The 24,912-nt window shown below is 36.6% G+C and overlaps 1 protein-coding gene across 1 annotated transcript in view; it reads left to right on the plus strand.

Moving 5' to 3' along the window:
• Positions 1-24,912, plus strand: part of LOC103775742 (guanine nucleotide exchange factor VAV3-like) — a gene marked incomplete at both ends in the record, with an annotated part of 32,622 nt that overhangs the window by 2,441 nt on the left and 5,269 nt on the right. Inside the window, 8 exons of the mRNA XM_008943216.1 lie at positions 1,091-1,194; positions 3,200-3,299; positions 4,764-4,859; positions 6,519-6,587; positions 9,004-9,090; positions 9,567-9,652; positions 10,016-10,148; positions 10,476-10,585. Of these exons, the coding sequence (XP_008941464.1) occupies positions 1,091-1,194; positions 3,200-3,299; positions 4,764-4,859; positions 6,519-6,587; positions 9,004-9,090; positions 9,567-9,652; positions 10,016-10,148; positions 10,476-10,585 (785 nt within the window). The remainder of the gene's footprint in view (positions 1-1,090; positions 1,195-3,199; positions 3,300-4,763; positions 4,860-6,518; positions 6,588-9,003; positions 9,091-9,566; positions 9,653-10,015; positions 10,149-10,475; positions 10,586-24,912) is intronic.

The raw sequence follows: 24,912 nt of genomic DNA on the forward strand, positions 1-24,912 counted from the left end.
GATACTGAGGTGTTGGTACTTCTAATTACGTTACTATTTTAGTTTAATTTCAAACTTGACTTTGAATTGGAGATAGAAACTGAAAAAAACATTTTGTCTCCTTAGCATTAAGCTGTTTTTCATGGATGTTGCTTAGTTGAGTCCTTGTCCAATCCTAAGAAAATGCTGTTCTGTAATGATTAGGAAGCATTTTTGTAATGTCTTTGGGACAACTTAGGATTCTGAGGATATGGCCATGCAATTGCTAGCAATTGTTTTGTTTTTGCTCTCTCATCTGTAAGGCAATTGGCTTTGTGTGTATTCTTAGTTTTCATCAGTGTGAGGTGAAAAGTTTTCACTTAATACACAATACCGGGTTGTGAACTATTTTTGTTATATATAATTTACTGCATTAAGCCATCTTCAATGTTTTTTTTAAAAAAGTCCTCTATATTTCATTGCAGTTGTCTGTGCACTGCTTAGTCAGTTATCCTGATTTCAAAACTTTTTAGACTATTTTGACTTAATTTCTTGTGAATTTTCTGACAGTATCCATACAGTGTTAAGACTCACGTAATCTGTAGTTATGTGCATTTTTTTGTATTACAGTGAACAAATAAGGTGAGTTGCTGCTGTACTCGGGCAGCAAATCTTTCTGCAATATTCTTGCAGCCAGTAGTTGCCTGCTGTATTGGGAAACATTATGATTGCAGTTAACTTAGCACTAGAACATCACTAATTGACCAATGTAATGTACAAAGCTAATTTTTCACAGCTCAGGGACATGAATCATTACTTTATCATGTCACTAAAGCATTTACTTGACTTGCTTAATTTTAAAATTATCATTATAAAATGAAGATGAATTAATAGTGCATGTTCTAAGCTAGAATAAATTAGTCTCTAATAGGTAGTTCTTGGAGTTTATTTTTTCCATGTCACAGTATGAAGATGACGTGGCAAACCTTGACATTGGGTTCTACTCTCAAATGATCTGTTTTCCAATTTACTGAAATCGATGGATCTAACACAAAATAATTTATTTTGCTTTTCAAAGCTTTAAGTTGTTCTCTTTTTAAAAGCCTTTCTCCCTCCCCGTTTTTGTTTTAAGGATTTGGTGAAAATTCACAGGAGTCTAACACAGGATATCAATGATTCCATTGCTAACAAAAATGACCAGAACCTGTATCAAATTTTTATTAACTACAAGGAAAGGTAAGATTTACTCACTTTTACTAATTATGTTAATCTATACTCAATGTGGTGAACTGCTGTACCAAATTTTTGTTAGATGAATACAAGATTGAAACAAGTTAGAATTCAGTGTCAGTATATTTTTAGACTGGCATTTGGTATTTTGAGCCTGGAAGTCAAAATGGAACCTATTGCTCTATGAGCCCTCCCTCTTCTCACTCTAATTTTGGCAATATTGTTGCATAGGTAACATCTGTATTTTGAACGGAACTTAAAAAGCTTAATAATTCAGCATTTATTTTTTTCATGCAAATAACCCCAGGTATTTTATAGCATGAGTCTGTAATTTTTTAATAGCTAAAAAGTTATATAAAGGGAAGAAGGGTCAAAATAAGGCAAGGTTATATGTTAGGGCTATTTCAGGTTAAAGAAAACTGAAGAGGTCATAACTTGAAAGAAGAGAAAGCAGGTGCAAAAGTGAAGAGAGAAGAGACCAGGGTCTTACCCTAGCCTGCAATCAAAGGCCTGGCAGTAAAGCAAACGTGCTCTAACTTCTGTGACAAACAGCCCAGATGATAACAGGATAGCTGTGGCAGCATGCCATGCCCTGCAGGCTAATTGCCAATTTTTTTACCCACCATTCAGATTGTTTTTCTGCCAGCACTGAACAGCTGTGGGACTGTATAGATGAACTTAAATGACTGTGGTACTTCGCTGAAAAACACTTGTATTGTGGGCTACAGTGCAGACCTACCTTGAGGTAACCCTTGGGTTGTGGTTACAAATTAGCTCCTTCTGGAATCAGAGTGGGGAAGACCTGTGGTACCTAACTGGATTTGCTTGAGGGTGATGGGGAAAGAGGACTGTTGCAGTAATAACAATCTTGTTTTCTGGATGCTGCTGTCCAATTTCTCACATTAGATAGGAGAATGGTTTTCTGAGGGAGGAGGGCATCCCAGGTTGTCCATAAACAGTCTTGCCTTCAGAGACCCTCTGTCTCAGCTTTTATGTTGGAGCAGGATGGTTATTTCCCAGGCTGTTAGACTTTCTGCTGCTGTAGAGGAGGGAATTAGGGGACAAGAAGTTATTCTGGAAAACGCTTATCTTTTAAAAGTAGTTCTGAAGTGTGTGCTAAAAGGGAAACAAAGGACATTATGAAGAAACCTCAAGTATGTATTATACAAAAAGGAAACGGAGGTAAACTCAGTGTCTTAAGCATGTACTCATTAATAGTAATCAGAAGTATTAAGTGTTACATCAGTATCATCATGTTAATTGGGGGGGGGAGAATGGTAGATTTGATCAAAGAAAAAGAAATTTAGGAGACCCCAATGGAAAGCTCATAGGAACCTCAAAAAAGAGACTAGAAGCATACAAGAGTCATCTCAAGGAATATCTGAAAATGTGAAAGGGAACAGCACTTTGCAGTGGGACTAGCAGGAAGAAATACTCCAAACAAGAGCAAGAAACTCCTGCCATAGAATCAGGCTCCTTCAAGAAACGTTGCTGCCCTTGACAACTATTGAAAGTTTCTGGAGTGTTCATACACTATTATTTTTATCTGAGAGCTCACAGGATATAACTGGGGTGAAACTGTTGGATCACTTTGGGGAACTTGCAAGTTCTTTAAAAGATTGGTGTGACAAATACTGTTGAGCCTGTGTTACAGTATTCATTCATTACAGCCTTGGAAGTCTACCATGTTGTAAATACTACAGACTGTTTTTTTAAACAAGTTATGCTGCTTTTTATTGAGTCCTGTATTTATCAGAATCTATAAATGTGAATATTAAAGAAAATGTTAATGTTTTTACAGCATTTTAAAGGTCGATCAAAACTGTATTATCTTGAATATTCTTCTTGTATTCGTGCTGCCCACTGAAGTCTGTGGTTAAATCCTATCCTTATTTAAGTGCTTTACCTTTTGAAATTAGTTTTGTTAACAACATTTTTGTGAAAAATGATCAAGGATTGTTCTTATGTAAACAAATGTTCCTTTTATTCTTTATCTCTTCCTTTGATTTAGATTGGTTATTTATGGACAGTACTGCAGTCAAGTGGAGATAGCAATATCATGCTTAGACAACATCTCTAAGACAAAAGAAGATGTTAAATTGAAGTTAGAGGTATCAGTATTTTTTAATGTGTGTGTGTATATATATATAAAAGAACACATATATATACACCTCACTGCTGTGTGTTTCTATGAATATGCTCTGCTGTCATGCAAGTCTAAAACCTGGATGAAAAACTGATCTGTGAATGTGTTTCTCTTGCTTTTAAGTTTTTTTTTTTTCTGTTAATTTTTTTTCTTTTGAGCCTCTGATCAAATGAGTATGTGAGCTGTTGTGGTACATATCTTGGCACAGAGATATATTGGAGATGTGCCACTGACATCAGTAGCATTAGGATTTTTTTTTAGGGGGTGAAGTGATCATAAACAATACCCTTCTGTTTACCATGACTTCTCAGCCAATAGTAAGTAATTCTAAGCCAATACCTAAGTGCAGCGTGGCTCGGGTTGGGAGTGACACCTAGGCTGAACAAGCACTGGCCCCACGGCCTCACAGGGCTTGCTCTCTGACAGGAGCGTGCGTCCCTTCCAGCAGAGCTGCTCAGCCCTCAGGACTGCTGTGTCCCTGCTTACTGCATGCGTACCAGGGGAAGCTCTTTGCTTTCACCTTCTTGCCTTCATGTGAGGGTCCTGTTGGACATGCCCTGAAGGGTATCTTCTGTGCTCCCAGTCTGGTGTTCTCTGCAGGCTTGCTGTGCGTGTCCTGTCTTTTCCTGCAGATCATGGCTAAAGATATTAAATGGGGAGGGGTCCCTTGATAGACCTGTGAGGAACTCTGTTTGCAACTATCCCTCAGGTAGTCTAGGGAATATCAGTCACTTCTCTTTTTGAGCCTCATGATCTAGGAAGTTTTTCATACACCTAGTAGTTTATTCATCTGGAGCATAACATCCCAACCTGGATATCAAGATGCTGTGGGAAAATTTGTTGAAAGCCTTGGAGAAGTTAATGTAGACTCTCCCCATCCATTCACAGATCTAGCCATTTCATTGTGGAAAGCAGTCAAGTAGGTCAAGAGTTGACTTAACTGTGGTAAATCTATGCTGGATATTCCCAGAAACTTTCTTTGTGTGCCCAGAAGTTGCTTCCAAGAGGACTTGTTCCTGAAGTTTTGCAGGGACTGAAGTGAGAATGACTGGCTTGTAGATTCTAATATTACCTTTTGCTTTTTTTGAAGATAGGTGTAATATTTGCCGCCTTTGCTGTGTTTATAGGCAGCATCTTTTGGGTTGTTCTTTTTTTTTTTTAATTTCAGTGGAACACCTAGTTTCTGTTGTCTTTGTAATGTTTATTCTACTTCCTGCTGTTTTTCATGCTGTTGGAACATCTAAGAATGAGTGTTTAGACACAGCCATTTATGTTTAGCTATTTTTGTTGTAGCAACTGTTTTCATTTGTTGATATTCTTTATCTCAGGCTTAATATAGTTGTTTGGCCCATATATCACTACATTTTAAGATATAGATTTTGGATATTTTTGTTTTCTAACTTTTATCTTATTCTTTCCATTGAACTAGGAATGTTCCAAGAGAGCAAATAATGGGAAATTTACATTGCGGGATCTTTTAGTGGTTCCAATGCAGAGAGTGCTAAAATATCACCTACTGCTCCAGGTATTTTATTTTTGAAATTTAAGGAAGCTGACAGCAAAACTGTGATTGTTTATCGCCAGCATATTGTAAGGATGAGAGCTATAGGTCTTTATCAATGGGAAGTGATTGCTATTTCCATTTGAGGCTGAGTTATTATGAAATAAAATCCAATCAAGTGCAGGTTTTCTTACAGAGATCATTCCTCAAAGCTGAAGCATATCTGAGGGAAAAATGAATAAACCACAATTGTTTCTTTAGTATCTGAATCTTCCAATCTTGGTATGTTTAAAATTGTTGGTAGTACCAAACTGTAATCATGATACTTGGAAATGTGAACCATTATCCCCCAAAACAGAAAGCTGGACTGTACTTAGAGCATACTTCTAAGATGCTTCTTTGCTGTCATAAATTACAATAAAGCCATATTTATTTTGAAATGCCTCGTTATAACCCACAAAGCATTAGCTTTTGCAGTTAGTCCTGTAATAAGGTGGAGAGTCTTATAAATTTAATTTGATAGCTCTGCCAGGAGACTCATTAGTTGAGCTGCAGAGAAATATATTACTGTATTAGACTGTCAACCCTGCTGATGCTTGTAAAATGTCATTTTAAAAAGATCCACTACTTGTATGTGAAGCATAATTTTGACTCTGCAGAGCAACATACATTCTGTAGTATTAAAGTTTTTGAAATATGTCTATAAATGAGTCATCAATATTTTGATCAATGGAAAATTGGAAAACCCAAAATGAATGGTACAGCTGCTTTTTGGAAAAAAAAAAAATGCTGAGAACTGAGCAATGACTTCATATTCAAACTGTATATTATGAAAAGATGATATACAGTATGTCACTATGCTCTGTGCAGCATTATAATATACGTTGTACAAGAAAAATATTTTATAGACTTTCAAAGAGAAAAATCCAGTAAATTATTGGAATTATAATGTGAAGTGTAAATACTTATTCCTTCATTTCCTACAATTTTAGCAAGTTATTGCATTAGCTGAAATCTATAATTCTCTTCTCAAATTATAAAGCAGAAGTAATAACCTGTTTCCCCAAGAGGTTACTTTTTCCACTTCATAAAACCCAAAAAAGCCCCTTTATTTTCCATATAGGAAGTGACTGAAATAATTCTTTAAACATTTACATTTGATTTAAATATGTCTTTGGAGTCAGCTTTATCTTAAGTGTAATGAGAGAGTGACTTCTTTTAAGCAGTGCACAGTTCAGCCGAGATTTTATTGCCCGCATACATCCCTCTCAGCAGAGAAATGGGTGCTTTGGAATGGGATGATACACCTGATAGTAATGTGCAAATGAATTCAAGTGTTTACCTGTGCTTTCTGCATACACATACAGTAATGATCTGATTTGGCAAGTTTTAAGTGCTAAACAGCTGAAATTAGCTTCTAATGATGTTTCATTATCAGCTAAGTCAGTGTTTAGGCTATACTGCAATCATTCTTAAACACTTGCCAATTATCTGTTTGCAGTAGTCCCCACTCCATTATAGGCTCTTCACTATGGGGATGAAATGTGAATTCTTGGGTTGTGTTTTCTGGTTCTGTTCTTTTCTTTTTTTTAGGGGGGGGTTGAGGTGGGGACGAGCAATGACAACTTCAATTTATAAACTGACAGGCTGTGGGTGAAAAGTTTTAACCTGCTCTGTCCACAGGAGCTGGTAAAGCACACAACTGATCCCATGGAGAAGTCAAATCTAAAACTAGCACTTGATGCAATGAAGGTAAGTATTTATGTCTTTGTTGGCAGTTAAAATGGCAGCTCAGAACTGTATTTCCTGGAGGAGATAATGTTCTTCAGAGCACATCAAACATGTTTTCAGAGGTCATGGTGAGCTTTGTATGTCAGGGCAAGTATATAGTTGAGGGCTTTGCTCAAGCCTGTGAAACAAGTTCAGTAGTTTTCTGAAGTGGAGGGTTTATGAAATTGAACTTCTTTATTTCAGTTTACCTCTGCATCATTTTTCTGTCATATAATGAAGTGAAAACCAGGTGTTCCAATAATGTTGGTTTCAGTTCCAAAATTTAGGAATATTTCTACCACTGTAAGTCAATTCTAATCAAGGTCAATAGTTTCCCAGTGGGATGAAGACTGTTATCTTTCTTTACAAGACTCCTTTTCTGTCATCTTAATATGATCTGTGTGGCTTTACCTTTGAAAGCAGCAGTGGCTTTCTGGAGGTAGGGTATCTGTCACTGTGTGTTCATCTGCAAGTGCTACACACAAAAGCTTTATAGAATAGCTCTACTGCCTTATGTATAAGGCAATATATATTCTTCTGTACAGCTTCAGAAATGAAGCACAGTTCTGCTTCAGTTGGCTTCACAGCATGAATTGTGACATTCATGTGCTGGAGTTGTGAAATTTTTTCTATCCTTTGTGTGGAAAGGGAGAAGGAAGCCAACATGACATAGGTCAAATGTCCTGTTGTAATCTGTATGGTCTGTAGAAGATGTTGAAGTCTGACTAAGTTAGTTTTGGGTCAGAGCCATTTCTCATTATGTAACAATCTGCCTTGAAAGCCTGGAATACAGGCTCACAAATGAATTTCTGGTTCCCCTTTTTTATCACCTGGTTTTGTGCAGTGAATGCAGAGAGCATCACCCATGGAGAGTTGCCTGAAACAGGATGGCACAGTGCTGCTTCCATCTAGTGGCAAGCCATGCATCCTGGCTGCTGCTCATTGCCTAGGAAAATAGCCCTGCTTTTTACCCTCCCTGCTTTTTCTTTCCTATTTGCTGGCTTGCTTCATTGTTTTTGATGGCTCTTGGACTGAAAATAAAAGACCAACTAAGCAATCTATTGCTGGAGTGACTGTGCCAGTCAATTAAAAACCTCCAAAAGCCACCACCCATGCCCCCCTCAGGTGTGACTGCAGCATTGTTTCCCTTGTGATTTACTGTATCCTCTGACAATAGTCCCTGCCAGTCTACTAGATGTGATTGTGCACTACTTGTGCAGGTACGTTGCTTCTGAATAGCCTGCTGTGTCTCTTTGAAATAAAATGTCTTTGGAAAAACTGTCATTAACGTGGTACTGCCCTCCCCCCCCCACCCCCCCCGAAAGAAAATTCTAGGAAGGCTTATGCTGTCAGATTTCTTCTAGCACTAAAATGAAATAACCTCTTTTCTCACTGCTAACTCTTTTAAAAAAAAAAACCCTGATGTGAGTGTATCCTGCACAGATTCATTTGAGAAGCTAGCATAATGATTGCAGCTATTCTTAGATTGTGATTAAAACTGTCTTAGGAAGATGTGTCTTTCTCCTACCCTCTAAATTTGAAATCATATTGAAGGGATACTGTAAAAGTAAGTTGTGAAGATCAGAATGTCTCTTCCAACTGCTGCTTTCAGCATCCCTGACCTTACCAGTTACCACTCCTGCTCACTTCTCATCTCTAGCCATAAACAGAGAAGCCCCAGAAAATTGTCACTGTTACTCAAGCGCATTCAAAGCATTTTAAAGGCTTTAGTGAGATGTGTATGGTGCCTGTTCTGGTAAAGGGGATAACAATGATCTCAACCTGTGACTTCAGGTGGTATATCCCATTAAAAGTCCCTTTTAAAATCTTCTCTGTAATGGCTTCTGTCTGCTGTGCAGTAGTAAGAACAAGAACTACTGCTGGGGGCAGTAGTTTCTTGTCTCCTAATAAGCACTCAGGCTTATGATGTGTTTACCTCTAACAGGCTGCTTTTGAGCTGTCTTAGATACATTTTCTACTATATGTTCTATTTCCCTTCTGTCTTATTCTCAAATGCTGGGTGTTATTGGCTGTTTTTTTTGTAGTGTGATGCATAAGTTACATTTCCATCTTTAATCTTCAAAATAAGACATTAACGAAATTCAGAACTCAGTCCTTTTTTTTTACTATTTGTGTTTCCCTCTTGCATGCTACTAAATTTGTGTTTCAATAGATACGAAGAAGGTTGTAAATATGATTAGATATGCAGAGGCTTTTTTCCTTTATTTAGCCATAAATATTAGTAATTCTTGAACATGAAAGACTTGTTTTTATAGTAAAGGATAAATGTGCAGAAAAGTCAAAGACAAAATTAAAAATACATTTGCCACAATAATGTATTAAAGTAGCCTGTTATGGAAAAATCTTTTCCCCCTCTCTTTTTCTGTTGATGCTCTAGGATCTGGCTCAATATGTAAATGAAGTGAAGAGGGATAATGAAACGCTCCGTGAAATTAAACAGTTTCAACTATCAATAGAGAATTTGGTATGTCATGTTTTCAATCATACAATTTTTAAATCACTTTTGATCAAATTTATTGATAGAGGTATTTTCCCCATTTCACAGGAGACTATAGTACTGTTAGTAATATTTAAGTATGCTTTGCTTGGTTTAGCATTACATGAATATTTAAATAAAGAAATCTCTGCTGTTTGGGGGTATGTAGTTAAAGATATTTGCATAGTTAAAGGTCTGTATTTGTACAGCGATGACAGTTTTTTTTGTAATGGGAAAAATTTTCCCATTTGAAGACAAAAATGGAATGGGCTGATTCTTTATTGTATTCAGCTTAGATGATAGTGAGGAAAACATGTTGTTTTCAGGCCTGAGAAGTCCATTTCTTGGGATAAAGGAATGTGTGGTCTAACCTTTGAATGTGTCGTCATCCTGACACCTTTGTTAGGTTGAATTCATCCTGACACTTTTGTTATATTGAATCATACCTATTACTTCTGTTTCAGAATCATTCCCTCTTACAGTATGGAAGACCTCAAGGTGATGGGGAAATAAGGATAACTACCTTAGACAAACGTGCAAGGCAAGACAGGTGACGTCATGACTTCTGGTGTTTGCTATTAAAGCACCTCTAAAGTAACTTTCTTTTTAGATTTAAGGTCAGCTCAATGATTTTTGAGTGTCCTTTCTATTTCACTGTGCATTCACAGAGCCTCCAAGTGAATTTGCACAATAGTTCGTGGGAAGCTAGCTATTACGTTATCACCTAAGATCACCTAAGTCTCTCGCAAAAGTACTTTGTGGTGGGTTGTTGGGGTGTGTGTGTTTTTTTTCCTCATTATTCAGTAGTGTAGTTGTTCACCTTAAAAATCTTAGTGCCACAGTGTCTAAAATGAGACTTTGGGTGTTGGCTTTCTGGAGGGTTTTTAACCACCTTTGTATTGTATTTTCATAGGCATATCTTCTTGTTTGATCTAGCTGTAATTGTTTGCAAGCGAAGAGGTGATAATTATGAAATGAAGGAAATAATAGATCTTCAGAAATACAAAATTACAAATAATCCCACTACTGATAAGGAAAATAAGAAGGTAAATATTTGTTGCTAGTTCATATAAAATGTATACTTCAATCAGCAACTTGAAACACTGTGCAGGATTTCAGAATGTATATAGAGTTTATTTAGTTTTATTTTTTAAATGTAGGGTGAAGTGAATATTTTGGGATTTCAGCTTAGCTTAGTCTGATGTAATTAAAAGGTTAGAGTAAAGCATTCTTAAGTGAACACAATAAGGTAGTCTTGCTATTCTCTAAATCCAGGGAATTAAGGAGCATAAAAATGCTTCTCTAGTTTTTCTTTCTTTGTGTTTTCCTTTCTTCTTAACTGATGACCTTTTCTTGCCAATCTTTTCATGTAGTGGTCTTATGGCTTCTACCTCATTCATATCCAAGGCCAAAATGGTTTAGAAGTTTATTGCAAAACAAAAGACTTGAAGAAAAAATGGCTTGAACAATTTCAGATGGCTCTGTAAGTATATTTTTATTAAGCTAGAATCACGTTCATCACCGGTGTAAGGGTATCACTTAAATAATGCTAAACTGCTTTTATATTTAGATTTTTTTTTTTTTTAATTACAGTCTGGTTTCTCTTTCTGGGAAACAACAGACTGATGTCTTCATTAACAGAATATTTCCCTAACAGTCCTCTTGGAAAAGAAAGAGGGCACTCTAGGCTATGTATTGCTTTCCAGCTTCACTGCAAAGACTGCTTTAGCAATACTTTCTTAAGCAACCGGGGTGGGGGGGGGAAGAGAAATTATTCTAGCAATAAATATCTAAAATAATAGTGACATATTTTTCCATCCCATTTTTATTTTCATTAATTGGAATCTGTTTTTTGAAAGGTGATGCTGATGATTTGAGAGGGGATCATGGCATCTTGCCTAGTGGCTTTTAACTAATTTATTGTTTAGTATTTGAATCAGGTTACTTGGTTTATTAAATGTAGTTTCAAAACACTGAATTCCATTATATGTTTTCAACTAAAAGAGGAGGTTGCTTTAGACTCCTTGAGAAGTCAGTTGTTGAGGTGCAGCACTGCAGATTATATTATGGTTATGGTGCATGAGCTGTATTTCCATTTCTAATTCTTGTCAGAGACAAACATATTATTGACACCTCAGGTATTCTGATTAAATTTAAAACATGTGAACAAGGCAATCAAATGACAGGGTGATGCTTGCTTTATGGTTTAAAAAAAAAGAAAATGTGAGGGAGAGTGAAATACTTGCAGTGAAAACAGACAGCATTAATAACAGTTGTTTTGGATGTGAGTGTAAAGGTGTGTGGATTCACAAAAAAGGCTGTTATAAGCTGATATGAGTGAAACTTGCACATAAACTGTGTTATTTTTTGAAACCTTAGTATGGTGGGTGCTACTGATTAAAATGAAAACATAGGATAGCCTCGGCTGGACACCTGTTCCCATCTTGCTGATTTCTGTTCAATACAAAAATGGCATGTGTTTTGGCCAAAATTTCTGGGTACTATAGTGGGGGATGGGAAGAGGTGTTTATCTATGTCCTGGCGCGCTGCACAAAAACACCCTAACCAAACAAAATTCAACCCAGGAGCTAAGGAGAGCAGTAAGACAGCCATGTTTGTGGTGTGGGTTTTTTTTTTTTTTTTTTCTTTTTTCCAACCAGAAGCGTATGCTCAGTTCTTCCCAAATGTTTTTATGTTTTTAAGGCTTGTTCAGGACCACCCCCCTGCTGCTGTGTGTGTGGTGAGTGAGTGCTGCTGCACCTCCTGACGCAGTGTTAGGTACCGGCCCCTGCTCATGAGCTGTTTGGCAGCGTGCCTTTGTGAACAGGGATTGCCCTGCATGAGCAAAGCAAACGGGACCTGAAGGGCTGACAAGTTCATCTGCTGCTCTTGCCTCTTGGGCAGATGGAGCTTGTTGTTGAAAATGAGTGGTGGTATCAGCCTTGCCTTACATGGGTGTTTGTCCTTCTCATAAACCCATACCTCTAGCTTATCCTCTTCCCACGGGATTAAAGGCAGAGGCATAGGAACTGGAGCAGCAGGCTTGCTGCAGGTCAGGGCTGAGGTGCAACATAGTAGAGTGACATTATTTGCATTGGGCAACGCTTTTGCTTTCTTATAACCACTAGGGTTGGAAACAATGTGAAGCTTTTATGCTTTCTGAAGTTTTTATACCTTTCCTCCAACTCTGTTACGTGGGTTTGACTTGATAGCATATTTCCCTCAGCAGCTCTCCCAAAACATGAGTGTAGCAATAATTATACTGAGGTCCAACAGTTGGTATTTGGGAATAAATTAAGCAAAGTGTTTTGAACACTTGGTTGTTTTCAGAGGTCTCCTTGCCTACTGTGTAGCTTATCTGTTCTAGTGTGATTCTACTCTGAAAAGTAGTTGTGACTGAAATGATGCTGTTGTTCCTTATATTCAAGTAAAATTGCTACTTCTATGGGCAAAATACTTCTCATTACTTAAAAATTTTACGGAGACTGCTAAGCGAGAACAGTTGAAAGGGGAATTACATTCTTCTTTGATTACCAGAAATGATGTTGTTTACTGAGTTCCAGACAGAAATTCTAATACAGTCTTGTTGCCTTCAGGATAGTGTTCTGTATGAAGTCAGGGATGTGCAAGCGTTAATCTAAGATCATAACAAAGAGAATGAATTAGAATCTCTCTTATTATTTTTAAATTAAGAATTAACCTTGCTGCCACTAGAACAGTTTTATTGGCATAACTATGTTAGCTAGGCTGTAATCTTTTATTTTATTTTTTTAGGAGCTTAGGTGTTTGAACTGGTGTATTAACAGCAGTGAGTATAAATGTATTGCTGAAAAGGCACCTGCTGTGGGGATGCTGGTGTCATTGAGATGAGAATTTGTCTCCAGATATGAGTAGCTTATGCTACTGATGAAATATGAAGTAGAGGGGAACATGGCTTTGCTGGCTCGACTTCGTTTAGGTTTGGAGGGCAAGAATGCATTAAGCACACTCCATTATATGGAAAATCTTAGAAGGCAGGAAGGATGAAATCCCAGTCCAATTTTCAGTGTGTTACTTTCAAGACTAGCAAGTGTCTGTGAGAAAACTATTTTCACAAAGATGTGAAAATATTCTACCTCTTAGCCAGCTCTGTCGTTACTGTGGTATATGGTGAGCTGCTCTGTCGTGAGAGAGGCTGGGAACGATGGATTACTGGTTATAAGAAACCAAGTAAATGGTTTTTATTCATATGTCAGTTCTGTTCCTACAGGATGTATTTTCTGTTTTCCTGAGACTATTGTTTTGTTTAGAAAATATATAATACCCAAACACCCAAATTTTTATTTTTCCTAAGAATATCATGAGTGATTGATGAAGCGTAGTTCATATATTACTTGCTCATCAGCAATGATAGTGTGGCATGGCTGCACTGAATTGGATGCTATTGACTTAATCATGGTAGTCTCCACAGTTGAGGCTGGGTCACCTCACTCCCTTATTTCTTAAAATTAAAAAAAAAAAAGAAAAAAAAAATATTGTGTGAAACTATTAAAATTTCTGGTTATTTGGGACCACTGGAGTTTCGAGATGACAAAAAAAGGAGATAAGACACTAGGGCAGCTAAGTTAACATCATTCAGTCAAGCTTTTGATGCTGAAACTCATAAATCTGACAAATTGGAGAAGTTTTCATAAAGCTACCAGGCAGAGACCAGTGGAGGATGCTATAATAGGATCCATCATATCAGAAATGGCAGAGTTCTCTCTTCATGTGCCCATTCCCTCCCTGGTGCAAATGGAAGTTCTCCATGCACAGGGAGAGTGTAACTGCTTATTGCCTTGGAAGAGATGTGATGCTTAACAGCAACAGTGGTTAATTTGAGCAGTTGCTATTTTGTTCTTTGGACTCTGCTCATAGTAATGGATCAGCCTATAGCTGCTTGTGTAAATAAGCACCTTTTAAAAGATAATATTACAAAGACTGTGCTAGATGTGGGATGTTTAAATTTAAACTAGCATGACAAATAGCATTGGTTTAAATGCAAAGTCATTCCATATCCAAGATAATATTAATAGAACTGTACAGCCAAATTACTGTACCAAATTACTTAGCCAAATTAGAGACATCATGTGTTAAGTGAGAGTTTGTCAGTACTGTGATAAAATGCACGGTTTATTTGCTGTAACTAAGCCATTAAAAGCCTCAAATCCTAATTGTGAGTGTGAGACAATTTAGTTATATTTTCTAGTAGCATATCCTATCTAACTTTTCTCCTGTATTAAAATGAACAGAAGAATCAGAACAAATATGTGATGTCTCATACCTACAAATTACATAAAATATTTGATACTTTTATGTGATTCAGCTTACGCTAAAAGGGATATTGATTAATAATCATTTTCACCCTAGAAAGCTGTCCTATAGATGTTTTTTACAAATAAGCATTTTTAAAATAGTTGACTTAATGTTTCAATGAATTTTATGATAACTATTATTTATTAAAAGAAAAAACTCCTTGAAAGTTGAAGTTGTCCTCTATTGTATGCCTATATATACCTCAGTTATATTACTTGGAAACTACTTTGACTAATTATCAGGCTTAATTTCTTATTATATAGCAACTGCTTTTCTTGTTATTGCTGTGATGAATTCTTTCATCTCATCATATAGAATAAATACTGAAAGAAAATGCCTTGATTGTTACTACAGCGATCTCATATTGACACTAAATATTTGTTTCCATCCATTAAATATCACAGAAGCATTTAGGTTGTTAGGGTTGTGTGGAGATTGTCTACTTGGGTCTCCTGTAGGGCTTGGGGTGCTCAGGGCCTTGTCAGCTTGAGCTGAGTACTGTTGTGTTTCAAGATGCACAGAACCACTATTGCGAAGTCTCATGCAACAGTGTTGAGACATGCCCTTTAATTAGGCTTTGCTCAACATCTCTCTTTCACAAACTGGAAAAAAAAGTTCATGAAAACTGCTTGCAGGCAGAGGAGCAGGCCCTTTTCAAAATGTACCATGTTAGTTCTTCTGAAGGTGAAATTCGATGATTGTAGTTTCTCCTTTGACATTGTTACTGAAATTGCAATATTAACAGCACGGCTAATTAGTAATGCCTGAAAAATCAGTGGGAAACACATGATCATTACAGTGATTAGGGTGTGCATTAATTGCATGGGTTAATGAATCTGGTTTGCGTTGGTGGTTTCAGGTTTTTTTTTTTTTTTTTTTAATATCCAAATAGAGATTTCAGACATGAAAGCTGTACAGCCCTCAAAAAATTAGTGGCTTTAGTTTTAATTACACTGTATTTAAGTTTTAGGTCACAGCAGAGTTTGTGCAGTAGCTCAGGTACAGTCTAATATGTTTTTGAAATATTACTGTTTCAGTTAAATAATAATTCATACCCTATAACTCAAGGGATGCAGAACACATCATCTGATTGTAAGGAAAGAATCCTTAGCCATTGATTCTCAAAGCTGATAGGTATGTGTGCAACATCTTAGGTGAGACAAGCTACATAAATTGTAGATAGAGCTCATTGGTTTTCTGATTTTTAAAGAAAATTAGTACAAGAAACAAGGTGGGTGAAAAGCATTCTCTTACCTATTACCATACCTATTTCCAAATTTGGTTTGTACTCTGTGACTAAGAATATTGGTGAGATTCAGCTCAAATAGATTCGTTCCATCAGATAGTGCATTAATAATGCATATGCATTAAGACTTCTTCTGAGAGAATATTTGAGCGCTGATGTATTGAACACTGACATTAAATTAAAGCTTTCTTATCAGAGCACTTTAAAAGCCTGCTGCATTTTTCAAGTAGCTTGCAAAGGTGTTTCACTTACACCAACCTCACATAGGCTACCAAAGCAATAAACAAATGTGGCTGCCTGGGCTTCTCTATCAGTATGAATACTTCAGTACTGCCAAAAGGAATGCCAAGTTCCTGTCTGCCAAAGGAAGCATGGTTGCCTGTTTTTTGCTTTGACTCCAGTTGTTTTGGATCAAAACTTTTTCAGGGTTGCAACCATTCACGACAAATATTTATTTTTAGTTATGCAATTTCTTTAGATTATTCCTGACACAGCAAGATTCTGAATATGATTAAGAGCACTGTGTAAGGACAGTGTAGAATGTGAAAGCAAAACAGAATTTATGTTTAATTGTGTAAACACTGGGAGATTATAAATATACTTTGATGTTATATCTTCTGGTGTACAAAAATCAGATTTCCCAGTCCTTATTTTTAATAACTTGCCTTACAACATGTGAGGTATATTACTATAAAAATTAATATGGATTTCTTAAAATCCAGTGAAATAAATTTGTAGTGACTCTATATCATAAAAATAAAGTACCACCATCTAAATACTTATTTTTTTTCTTGTACAAGATGTTATATTTTTTCAGTCCTTAAGCATGGAAATGCTGCATTACATGTTTGTCCTGATGCTTTGGCTATAGGAACAGATGTCCTGGTATCTCCATGCAAACCAATGCTACCTTTTTCTTAGGAAATTCAGGTGTTTGTCTGGTCATAGTCTGGCAATTTACAAGTTTATAGCTGTACACATCTTTTTTTTTTTTTTTTTTTACTCCAGAGCATAGACACTTGTCTTCGGTTAAGTGTAAAGATATGATAAAACACTGTATGTATTTGGATTTGTAAGACTTGGAACTTTCACAAGTAAGACTCAGCTAGTGAATATTAACATATATAAAGTATTATTACTTTTGATTTACAAATACTTACGTGTGACAGCTTTGTTCCTGTCAGGTAGTGTTTAAAAATGCTATACAGGAATAGATTAGCTCAAAGCAGTCCATCTCCCATGCTTGTCAGGGAAATAGGTTGATAAGGAAAAAGGAAAGCTATTATCTGGTTTAAAACAATGCGGTACGTTTCCAAAAAGTTAACAAGCTAATTTCCTTGATCTCAAAAAAGCCACTCCTCATATGATCAAATAAGCAAATTTCCTAGCAAAGTCTTAGAAGTTGTGTGTTCTTGATCAAAAGCACAATTTACTTGTGATATGGTTAGTTTAATTATATAACATGTCTTCTTGATGGAGACTCTTTGATGTGACAAACCAGAATGTTTGAGTATTAGCATATGGAGAACTGATTGATTGATTAATTCAGTAAATAGCATCTTCAAAGATGGTTCTGAAATATAACAGGCTAGCTAGAACAGAAAAAATGAATTAGCTGTAAGTAATCAGCATTGCTTCTGAGAAGATAGAAAAGAAACTGAAAATCATCCTTTGTGAAATGGCAGTGCCCATCTCTAGTAAGAATACCCCTTAAGAATGCCATTTTCTCTCTGTCTTTTTACAGTAAATAATAAAATCCTTGTAAAGATTGAAAACCATCATTTGTGTTTTTGTCTCTGTGTGCTTTTATTACGCAAATACTTGTCCATTAGGTGTTACGTGATCAGTTGAAATGGTGATAATTGCATAGAGCAAAATGTTTTGTGTGGAAAGAAAGGACAGTGTAAACATAATGCTGATTCTGCTGCTTGAGAGGAACGGGATTCTAAGTCTGCTGCTGATCAGAGCAGGGAGTGAGGTTGAACATCTCTTGCAACCAACTTTGCATCAAATTCTTTGTGTGATGTTTGGCTGAAAGCTTTTGTCTCCTTTGACAGTAACATATATGGTTTTCCGTCTCTTCTGCTGCCCATGTCACTTAAAACATCTGTATATGTGACAACTATTAGCTATATTTTTTTGCATAGTTAAATTTTCAAAAACATTCTGAGATGCTTAGTATCAGTTGTCATGGCTAACTTGTAAAGGTGCTTAGAATTTTGAAAGGAGGTCAATTTGGCACGAAGCAGGAATTTTAACTTAGGATGTCTTCATAAACATTTGTTAGCAGTTAATAACTTAGAAGTACTTAGGGCAGTTCTAAGTTTATGGATACTTTTTCTGCAGTGATGTCAAATATCAGTACATTAAGTAAAACCGGAATGAAAATTTTCAGTGTCCTCGGGTATTACCCTTTGCCATTTTCTTTATAGGCTACACTGTGTGAAAACAGCATCAGCTTTCATGTCACATACACTTTAAAATGTTCTTCAGCGGTTTGTGCTCAGGGTGTTCATAATTCTGAACAGTTCTGTATGGAGCATTTGAAATTATTTTAAGTATAACATGGGATACGAATAATAACAGCTCTAAAATGCAAAGGTCTAACTTGGGGTTCAGAGTTGAGGAGAGTTCAAGGTATTGAGTTTTATCTGAGCTCCCTGTAGTATTTCCTCTTTTAATACTTAAAACAGTTGCAATTCACTGCAGACTCTTTAGCTGATACTTCATGCATCTGCTTATTTGTTATGCCTCTGGGCTCACAGGTGGGCATACATACATTAACTATTCTCTAAAGCCAAGTTTTAATCAAATGAAATGGCTACTCAGTTTCAAATGTAATGCACTTTAAAAATTATGGGTATTTTGCAAACTTCCACATAGAATTGAACCCTGCATAATTTCTTGTGACATGACTGCATTTCTTGAAGAGACTGATATGAGAAAAAGTTCTTCAAAACCTGACCTAAATAGCATTTCTGAAAAAATGAATCAAACCCAAAAATAACAAGTATCATTAGAACTTCCTAGCATGTTTTTCCCTTTTGGGGGAGAACTGTCAACCCCAAAGAAAGGGCAGCTGTCCCTTTACTGCTAGGCAGAACCTGTGACTCTGCTGGACAGCCTGTTCCCAACCCAATAGCAACTGCACCTGGGCACTTCCAGGTCACTCAGAAAAACATGCTTGTGGCACTGCTGCTGGTGGAAGAGAAGGTTTCACTTCTTTTGAAGTTGACAGTCCCACTGAAATTTAACAGTCTGGAGGAATGTCTTTGCTTTCTCTGCATTTAACAGAAGAAATGATCTACTCAACAGTGTCTGTTTTTTTTCAGCAAAGGTGTTTTCAATTGTGATGTGTGGTATGGTTTTTTTGTAGTTTGTTTTTACCTATAATACATTTGTCCTTCCAGTTTAATAAAAAATAAATTTAGTTCAGAAATACATGAAGTCTAGGAAGGAGAAGCTGAGTTTGTAATTAAGTACTTCAAGGAAGCAAATTTTCAACGTTACTTGGAATGTTTGTGATGGCTATAAGCAACACCCTCTCAGTGGCCTAGACAGTAGGTGGAGGAGGAATTGTACAGGTCTGAATTGGTGAAGTCAAGCTAGTATTGAAAAACTGCCAAGGAAGCAATTAAAAGAAACAGCCCTCAAAATACAGCAGGAAAGACAGAAGAACTGGTCACTAGTGGAGGACAGCAGCAGACCTTGCAGGCAGGCTGTTTAAGCTACAGTTTATAACTGGTAGCATTAAAGGTAATAATAAATAGGCTTATAACAAAAGAATGTGTTTGTACTGTGTTCTGAAGTCTGCTTCCTTTAACTCCTTGCAGAGCATGAAGCACAATATGGTAGACATCCATTGCTCTCTGCTGCTGGGTACCTTCTTGTTGCTAGTGGTGTGCTGTAAGATTGACACCCATAACCTGGAGCTAAGGAGTGCAATTTCTAGTTGATTCTACTCTTGACATTTTTAGAATACCACCTCTGCTCTTTTGTATGCTCTTTTTCAACAGAGGCAGTGTTATTTGCATTTCATTAATTTCCTATTTAAAATTTAAACTTGCTATAAGAATTTAATTCATCTAATCAATGTAATGCTTTATTTTACCCCTTTATTGTATTTTGGGTTTGATGGCATCCAGTGGACTTTCAGTAATATGTCTATGCAAGACAAACTTGAGACAATACTTCTTAAAGTCTGTACAGCTAATACTGAAACCTCTGAAGGGCAAAACATCCAAGGGAAGATGTACTGAGTATGCTAAAATATGTGAAATAAGTTTTTTTTCCTTGATGATAACTTCAGAAATATGGCCTTTCTGGCAAGTGAAGACTGGGATTTTCATGTGCTTAATCTCCACATGGGAAAATAGGAGGAAGAAGCTATACTAAACTATGTCTTAGACTTTTACTTATTCTCTTGGGACACATCATCTGTAGTAATTACATATTTAGTAGAGAGAGTTTTGGGTTTGAAAGCTTAGTAGTTTTCCTGATACATTTTATTTTGTAAGCTTTAACTGTGCAGAGGAAGTTGAAATGGACAGCAGAAGAAAGCCTGTGTCTAGCCCACTGAAGAAATTATGATTAGTTGGTTTAGTTGAGCCTGTTGTGAAAGATATTCTGTATAGTTTTGCTTATTGGAAGCAAACTGGAATATAAGAATGCTGATCACTTACCTTATAACAACAATTTAAAAACCTGTTGTACGCTATTTCTCTTCAGACACATTCTGATCTTAATGTTTTCCCATCAGAATATGGTTTTGATTAAGGAAACAACAGTAACAAATCCCACCCAAGCTGCTTAGTATGGATGATGTATGCTTTTCATTGCAGTATGCATCTTGGACCCAAGATGATCAAAGCTCAGTTTTGTGGAATGAGATATAGAACTCACATTGTTGTATATGTCAAGATTGCCAAGGTTCATTGCTTTATTTTGACTAAAGTATTAGTATTTTGATTGTGACATGTTTGTGTCTTGAGGGTTAAGAGTTACTTTGGTTCAGATTTGTTATTCTAACTACTATAGGAAAGCCTTAGAAACATTTAGCTTAAACCATTTCATTTTATACATAGGCACAATTATTTTGTTATTTTGAGGTAGTGAGAATTTATTCCTTATTCTATAGGCACAGGAATAGACACCTGGATGTCTGGTCTGACAAGATAATTATGGGCTATCTTATAGAATTACTTTCTGGTCAGCTGTGCCATTAATCTAGGTGAATATTATTACCAGAATGAATTCTGACTGCAAAAGCTTGTGAGGGACTGTTGATGATGTGACATTTCCTGACACCATTTATAAAGATGTTGCATTATGTGGGTGGCTGAAGATGGAGTCGGCTTATGATCAATTTACTCTTTGAAGAAGTGAGAGTTGATCGAAAGAAGTGGCCCTGCAAATCTGGACAAGTATTTTTAAAATGGGAATATTTCCTAGGCACAAGGTCAGCAAAAATGGAGTGTTGTGAAGTCTGATGATATTGAGGGCAATTGAATAAAATACCTGGGTAACCCTTCCCTACATGAAACTCTGCAAACTTTACAAAGATGTGTTCAGAGATGCAGGATTGACTGTAGAGGATGGTCGTTCTGTTCCTTGAATGGTGGCTGATGCAGCGACAAGAATTGTGTGTCCAAATGACAGAGACTAGCAAGACAAGCATCTGCAGGTCTCTGGGTTGATGGTGTAGCAGTGAATTGGTCCCTGTGGGACTAATATTCTGCAAGTAACTTGGAAAGAGAAGGCTTTACTCAAAAGGCTCAGGGGCAGCCCAAGGACGTTGCTGTAGTGACCGGAGTAAATCTGGTTATGGGGATCCAGCACTGTGCAAGAGAGGGCACTTGAGGCTGTTCCTTAAAAAAAGATGCTCCTGAATTGAGGAGAGAATTGGAATTTTTTTCCTAATTACAGATTCACTCTGTTTCTGCATCCCAATATTCTGTCTGTGCTAGAGTGTAGAAGTTAAAACAGCTTGGGGAAAAAGTAGAAGAGAGGAAAGGAAATGACTTTTGACTCCTCACATTGCTTGTAGAAATGAGACACAGTTTTGCCATAAAATGAGGAACGTGTTCTCTGTTATTTAGCTCAGATTAAGTGTTCCTGCTACGTGGGTGACTTTGTGCTCTGGCCACTCATCAACACTGTTCGATAGCAGAAATGGATAAAACATTTCATTTACAGTGAGCCTGAGGCACCCCATAGTAGAAGCTGTTGTGGAAGGAGAACTGAGGAGCTTGTAAGGGGGCTTGACTGGTGGCTCTTCCACTGTGGCAGGGAAGGAACCCAGTTTAAATCCTAAATTAGATTTTATTAGTGCTAAGCACAGAAAGTGCTTCAATGTGTTTGGATTTTTACAAGAATTGTGCGTGAGTTCCCTTTCCCACCCCAGCAAAAATGCTTCTTTTGAAGAAGAAAATACTATTAAGCTTAAAAATAATAATGACCTAATATCCATTTTTTTTTTTTTTTTTTTTCCTGTGTCATGGAACTTGCCTACGGGTTGGGAAGCAGAAGGGAAAACAACGTTTAGAGAAGGATGAATTGTCCTCTTTACTGTGGTGTGGCAGCTCTGGTCTCTGTATCGAGTTGGGTTATTTTTGCCTCATTTCTTTTTTGTTTAAAAACAATACAATAAAAACTAAGATATCAAACTCCTGGATTCATTAACTTTCAGTTTTTACATTAAAAAGCTTGACACTTGGTATATACTGCTACAGTGCATCATCTCAGACTATCTCAGACTTGTCTGATGTGATGTATACTGTGACTACAGAACTGGATGTGCCATAATGCAGCGTGACTGATCAGGTACTAGATCTGCAAGAGTTCTCCTGTCCACAGTTAGCACTATAATATATATTTTCTACAAAGCTTTCCTTATTGCACTGCTATATTTACAGTAGGTAATACACAGTATCTTTTTATTTTTCCTGTAGCCTGCTTTGGATTTTGGTGTATCATTAATTATCTTTGTATTTTGTGCTTCACTTTTCAGTACTCTGTTGACAGAGTGGACATATTGTTTCTTACTTTGCATTGTTCTTTCCTACTGCATTTATCAGAATATCAGTGACTGGAAGCTTCACTTTTACGTAAATGTAAATGCTTTTTTTTTTTTTTCTGAGCAGTGGTGAAATGCCTTGTCTAATATGAATCAAGTGCTAACAACATATGTAGATATTAATATTTTCAATAGAATCTTTATTAAGAGAATCATGAGGTAAGGGGAAAAGATGAGAATCATAATCTTTTTTAAATGTGATGGACTCTCAAATTGGAGAATATATTTTGATGATGTGTAAACTGAAATAAAACACATGACAATTTCCCATTCCTGTTTGACCTCAGATTGGATACAATTAGGATTAATGATTAGAAATGAAAAGGAAGAGACAAAAGAAAATGTTAATGTTACGTGTTCTCAGTGAATGCAATGGCATTGTTCATGTTGAGACAACTGCTTGCAAGTATCTTCTAAGAGCACAAAAAGAAAGCCTGAGCAGCAGGTTAGGTTTCTTTTCGTGTTGATTCCTGCTATTTTTGCGCAGGATCCTCTGTAATATGCTGAGACTCTAGTATCTTCCAGATTCATTTAGTCCGCAGGTGATGTACTGAAGTGGTATCTCCTTTGATTCGCTAAAAATTTGTTGTTAAGGATTTTTAGGCATTTCCTTCCAGGTGATGTGGCTTTGGGGAAAAAGGGAGAAAAATTACAGGTTTGGAGTGATGGAAGAAATGGCTAGAAAAATTTGAAAGGTCCCTTTGGTTTATGAATAGTTGACGTATGTCCCTAAAAGAGCTACTCAGGCTCATGTAATTTAAAAAAAACCTATTGTAGAAGATTTCTTTGCTAGCTTGTCATTAGCTAACAAGGAAATACATGAAGTTATAGTGAGTTGATATGAAGTATGAAAGATGTGTCAGTGGTGAAGAAAGGAAAGGGTTTTAGATGGAGAACTTATTAGAATCTTACTAAAATAAAACCTGTTGAGGTTTAGAGAAACTGAGGGATTCACTCTTTATGATACATTTTCATGATCCTTAAGAACCCAGTAATACTTTAAACCAAGCTGGTTCCTGTAGGTAGTAGTGAACAAGATAAACTGAAGTTTGCATTACATTCCAAAGTTTCTATTGCATTAGATGTTTCCATGTTTGTTTTCCTGTACTTATGCAAGTAGGACAAGTGTATCCTGATTTTAGCATACAGTAGAGAGCCAAAGTTGTAAGTCTGTTTATTTGGATATATCTTCTGGCTCATTTAGGATATTATCATCTGATAGGTTAAACCATAGATGCAGTAAAACAAACTGTTGAAAGAAGGTGGAAGAACTTGTGGCAGCTCTTCGGTGAGGCAACACCTTCATTCTTTGCCATTTTAGCACTATACATTTTTTCATCTCAAGAATAACTTTTTCTATTAAGGACTGTAAAATGCAGCCGAATGGCTTTATGAAATATAAAGAAACAAATATTACTTCTAATATAAAGAAGAATGAACATGGTGTATTTGCTCTGTTAATAGGAGGTATATTTTTCAGTGGTTCGTGTATTTCAATCTTTGTGGAAGATAGCCTGAGAGAAGAACGGAAGAGAATTTTTACAAAGGAAAGGAATTTCTATAGTCAGATGCTTCTGTTAAATGTCTGTATGAAGTTGCAACTTTTTTCTTTCCATCCACTACGCTGCTTATTTTTGAAGATTGATCCTGTTGTAATTAAACAAACAGAATTCTTTCTTTGGTTCTTGAAAAATGGTCAAGTTGCTAGGATTACTTTGATATTCTTAAAATCTGATGAGTCTCTGCGAATTAAGCTGATACTTTTGAAATGGTTTTGCAAGCTAACCTGGTCTGAACCAAATGGTCAATAAAACCTCTTCTTGGGAGTCTAAGTACTGTAACTCATTGTCATGGTCCGCTCCACTCAGCAGACGCGTAATGGTTTGTTTGCTACAATCTCAAAGTGCAACGGAAAGCCAAAGAGGGATTTTACTTCAATCAAACAAAGGAACTTTGTTGTTTGCCCATAAAGCAGTGTGCAATAGGTAAAAGTGTGATAGGAAAGGTAGAGTAAAGAGGGGAAAGAGAATAATGGTTACCACTGTGGGTCCAAGGTGTCCCTATGGTCCCAGGTCCAGGCAGTGTCCTGCCAGTCCTTCCAGTCGTCATGATCCTCGGTGGGGAAAGCTTCCGAAGTTCGGTTGCTAAGAAGCCA

This window comes from Merops nubicus, unplaced genomic scaffold (genome assembly GCF_000691845.1).
Source record: "Merops nubicus isolate BGI_N331 unplaced genomic scaffold, ASM69184v1 scaffold37716, whole genome shotgun sequence".
In the NCBI taxonomy this organism is placed as follows: Eukaryota; Metazoa; Chordata; class Aves; order Coraciiformes; family Meropidae; genus Merops; species Merops nubicus.